The sequence below is a fragment of the Portunus trituberculatus genome, chromosome 24 (assembly GCF_017591435.1).
Source record: "Portunus trituberculatus isolate SZX2019 chromosome 24, ASM1759143v1, whole genome shotgun sequence".
In the NCBI taxonomy this organism is placed as follows: domain Eukaryota; kingdom Metazoa; phylum Arthropoda; class Malacostraca; order Decapoda; family Portunidae; genus Portunus; species Portunus trituberculatus.
In genome coordinates this window covers 5,715,576-5,720,575 of record NC_059278.1, presented here as the reverse complement: position 1 = coordinate 5,720,575, position 5,000 = coordinate 5,715,576, and the positions used below count along the sequence as shown (strand labels likewise).

Sequence of the window (5,000 nt, the reverse complement as noted above, 5' to 3'; positions counted from 1 at the left end):
GAATTATACACACACACACACACACACACACACACACACACACACACACACACACACACACACACACACTCACACACATACACACACGCACAAAGGGCAGCATATTCCGGTAACAAGGTGGCGAGGCTCTAGTGGTTCCCAGCGCCTCCACAGTCCAGTCCACAGTCCACACCCCGAGACTTGTAGCACTCAAAGAAAAAGTCCACCAAAATACACAACAGAGACAATACGAGTGTGATCCTGACTTTTAAAGCGCTGCCAAATATGTGAGCGGGAAAAATGGTTGGAATTAGAGGGAGTTCTATAGAGTGTGAAGAAGCGAGGCTCAGAGACGCCACAGATTCCCATAGTTATAAAATTGGTGTGAAAAACTCATGCTTCCGTCAAATCGAGCTGCGAGATAAGAATATTGGCCCCTGTGTATTGTTTCCAGCTGGAGGGAGGGGAGTTCTAATGCACGGAAACTCATTCACGAGAAAATAGATCTCAATTCAATGCATAGACATTCCTGCGATGAAAAGAAAAAGATAATTAAGTGTGTGTGTGTGTGTGTGTGTGTGTGTGTGTGTGTGTGTGTGTGTGTGTGTGTGTGTGTGTGTGTAGTGTTGTGAGCAAGGGTGTGTGTTGCAGCATGGGTCACGACGAGGAGGACACGGCGGTAGCCATGAGCGAGGAGGGCGGGAGCCAGGTGGTGGTGGTGTGTGAGGACAAGGCCACCAGCACGGACGACGAGCTGCTCGTCTCACCCGCCCCCGTCGACCGTTCCTACGATGGCCTCGGCCCCGACAACTGTTTCCGCTACATGGCTCACGCGGCGCAGGTGTGGGGCGCCGACCTGGTGGGCATGGAGCGCCCTTACAGCGGCCGTGGGGGTCGCTACCTGCGCCACCAGGAGTCCCTCAGCAGCAACAGCGACGTGTCCCGTCCGCCCCGGCAGGTGAAGCTACGCCGCCAGAGGACGTCCGAGTCGTGTGACAACGAGTGCCTGCGGCGCCCTAAGGCGCGGGAGCTGCGGCGCCAGTGGACCACCGACTCCTCGGACTCCGGCTACGGCTACTCCAAGCGGTGCTCCCGAGAACCCCTGCGGCGACAGGACACAGAAGAGTCAGCGGATTCCACCCGACGACTCATTCGTGACCTGCAGCGACAAGCCACCACCGAATCGTCGTCCTCGCTGAGGCTCACGCGCCAGTCATCCATCCGCAGCGCCTCGGACAACCAGAGCCTCTTCCTCATGCGCCAGTCAACAGTGGACACCTATGATGACATGTCCACCACAGACTTCTCACGGCCTCAATCGTGCACCGCCAGTGCGGTCGGTGCCCTGGTGGATTTCTCCCCGCACTCCTTCACCTCCGACGCCGCCCATCACCACCACTCCGAAGTTCCCGGCCAGACCGTCCTTTCGGAGTACTCGGCTTGTTACAATCCCCAGAAGGTGACCTGTAGCTACAGCTACAACAGCACCAACGCCATCTCGGCAACACTGGCTGCGCCGCTGCTCGCTACCACCTCCTGCTCGCTCATCAACCTCAGTGCCGTGGACCTGGAGGCTGCAGACATCAAGAAGCTGCACCACAACCTCCGCTCCTACCGGCCAGAGCCTCAAAAACCAAAATCAGCCAAGAGGAAGAAGTCTGGTCTGAGTAGGGAAAGCAGTGCTTTGCAGAAGGCGCGGGCGCGCGTGCGGCGGCGTAGGGACGACGAGGAGATGCCTCGCAAGGTGCGGTGGTCTATCATGGCTACGGGACTCATCCTGCTGCTCATGTCAGTCATCCTGGTGGGCGCCACGCTGAAAATGGCGCCGCTAATCGACGAAATGGGTGAGTTATCTCCCTCCAGCATGAAACCCTCATGTCAGTGCTCCCCACCTCTTCCACCCTCGCAACCTCAAGCACACCCCCAGCCTTGCCAGCTGCCCCTGCCCACCTCATCCACACCACGCCCACGTCCCACCACACTTGCGTATGCGTCATTCCCTCTCGTTGCCACGCCACGCTGGAAATGAGGTACACGTGACGCGCTTCTATGAGGTAAAGTGGTAAAAACATAATTACTCTTCGCTTTGTCGCCTCATTCCTGCTTCGTCGCCCCCCCACCACGGCCCCGCCGGCAGGAGCACTGCTTATCAGCGACACGCTCATTCATACAGTGACGGGGCACATTGAGGCCACAATGGAGAATGGAGGGACCTGCCGCGGCGTGTCCTTTGATAAAACTTCATTACTGACATTTTTGCTCCTCTTTTTTCTTTTATCTCTTTTTAGACTCTCGCATTTCTTCTCCACCACTTTCTCTTGTCACTTTTGCTCTTCAGTTATACTTTATTTTCCTTCTCAGACACACTCGTCTTCGATCGTCCTCTAAGTTGCAATCCTCCTCCTCCTCCTCCTCCTCCTTCTCTTAACACACTCTCCATCAATCATTTTCTCTTTTACTCCCCTCTTGCTGCACGTCTTTCTCGCTCGTTCATCTTGCACAACTGTTAATCATTTCACTCGTTGTTCTTCCTTCTCGTTTATCCACCTGCTGCTAATCCCACCAATGCCAGCGTGACGCAACCAATGACCGCCCCATCCATCGCCTCGCCCCATCACTCTTGCTCCCATCAGCGGCCCTTCACCCGAACCAACACATGTACTGCTCTGTTTCTTTTCCTTCCTTCCTTCGCTTCCTCCTTCACTGACCTTCATCTTTCACGCCCCTCTCCCCCTCCCCGTCTCCCAGACTCCCCTCCTCGGTCACAACCCTTCTGGTGTCTTTCCGTGGGATAAGTGTATTGGCAGCCCTCCCGCTCCTTTTACTCTTCTGTCCTCCTCCTCCTCCTCTCCTCCTCCTCCTCCTCCTCCTCCTACTTCTTGTCTCTTTTTTTCTTTCTTAGTCTTACTATTTTTATTCTTATTCTTGTAGTAGTAGTAGTAGTAGTAGTAGTAGTAGTAGTAGTAGTAGTAAATCTCTTTTCTTCTTCCTCCTTATTTTCTTTTTCTCGACATTATTCTCCCCGACCTCCTCTTTTCTCCTGCTCTTCCTCAACATCTTCCTCCTTCTCCTTCTCCTAACCTAAACAAATTTAACCTAACTTAACCCATCTCCTTTGCTTTCCTGTCTTTTCTGCTGTAGTGTCCTGTCTCTATCACTGGAAGTTAGTAAATAGTCTCAACAAACAGCTTAATAAGGACCTCAGGGTCTGTTGCTGTTTGTCTTCCTTTGTATTCCTTTTGTATTCCTCCTCCTCCTCCTCCTCCTCCTCCTCCTCCTCCTCCTCCTCCTCCTCATCATCATCATCATCATCATCATCATCATCATCATCATCATCATCATCAATATCTATTTACACAACGGTAATCTTGCCACTGAAGAAACTCAGATTGCAGACACACTAAATGATTATTCTATTTCAGTCTTTACAAAGGAAAGTATTCACACAGTCCCTGAGCCACCCCCTATATTCCATAACATAACCCCATTAAGTGTCTGCGATTTTCAAGAAGACGAAATAATTAAAGCAATTGATAAAATGAAAACTGACAAAAGTCCCGGCCCAGACTGTATTGCACCACGTGTCTTGAAAGAAGCTAAATTTCAAATATGTAAACCCCTTTCATTGCTATTCACCAAGTCACTTATGTGTGGTAAGGTTCCTAGGGATTGGAAGTTAGCAAACGTAACCCCCATACATAAAAAAGGCGACAAATCACTCCCATGTAACTACAGACCCATCAGCCTCACATCTGTGGTATGCAAATTAATGGAAACTGTAATTCGCAATAACTTAGTCAACTTTCTAGAAGTAAATGATTTAATCAATGACTCACAGCACGGCTTTCGAAACAGACGTTCTTGTCTGACTAATTTACTTGACTTCTTTAATGATGTTTTCACCATGTACGACGAAACAAAGGCAGTAGATGTTGTGTATCTAGATTTTCAAAAGCTTTTGACAAAGTTCCCCATAAGCGGCTACTAGGTAAATTGAAGTCACATGGTGTAGATGGAATACTTCTCAAATGGCTTGAAGACTGGCTTTCTGAGAGAAAACAGCGCGTTGTTTTAAATGGTAAATTTTCAAAATGGCGAGAAGTCTTAAGCGGTGTACCACAGGGATCTGTGCTTGGCCCGGTTCTTTTCCTTATTTATGTTAATGATATCGATGAGGGCCTCACCTGTAAAGTAAGTTTGCTGATGATACTAAAATAATGAATAAAGTAGTCACGTCGGAGGATAAAAGAAAACTACAATCAGATCTCGACCGCTTAGCCACTTGGTCAGACAAGTGGCAGATGAGCTTCAATGTAGATAAATGTAAAGTGTTGCACATTGGTAGCAATAATGATCATACTAATTATTCAATGAACGGTTCCGAGCTTCTTAAGGTTGATGAGGAAAAGACTTAGGCGTCATAATTACTTCAGACCTCAAGTCAAGTAAACACTGCTCGGAAGTAGTCAAAACGGCAAACAAACTGGTTGGGTTTATCGGTAGAACTTTTCAATTTAAATCAGAAGGGGTTATTCTCACATTGTTTAATGCACTCGTCCGACCTCATCTTGAATACTGTGTCCAGTTCTGGTCACCCCACTATAGGAAAGATATAGACAACCTGGAGAGAGTCCAAAGAAGAGTCACCAAATTGATCCCACGACTGCGAAACAAGCCTTACGAGGAGCGCTTGAGGAACTCAACTTGTTCAGTTTAGAGAAGCGGCGTATGCGAGAAGATTTGATTGAACTATTTAAAATGTTCCGGGGCTTTGATAACATAAATGTAAACAACTATCTCACCATTGACAGCTCCAACACCACTAGAAATAATGGCTACAAGATTACAGGTAAACGTTTCAGGTCAGACGAGGCAAAACATTATTTCTTCAAAAGAATTGTAAATGTGTGGAACTCTCTCCCAGCACATGTTGTCCGTAGCAATACGATAGAAACTTTTAAAAAAAGGCTGGACATTCACTTCACATTAACCCCTCAAATGACGTACTTTGCGCCTTAATA

The 5,000-nt window shown here is 48.7% G+C and overlaps 1 protein-coding gene across 1 annotated transcript in view; it reads left to right on the top strand.

Moving 5' to 3' along the window:
- Nucleotides 1-5,000, top strand: part of LOC123508108 — an 88,322-nt gene that overhangs the window by 62,904 nt on the left and 20,418 nt on the right. Inside the window, exon 2 of the mRNA XM_045261589.1 lies at nt 631-1,823. Within this exon, the coding sequence (XP_045117524.1) occupies nt 632-1,823 (1,192 nt within the window). The 5' untranslated portion in view covers nt 631. The remainder of the gene's footprint in view (nt 1-630; nt 1,824-5,000) is intronic.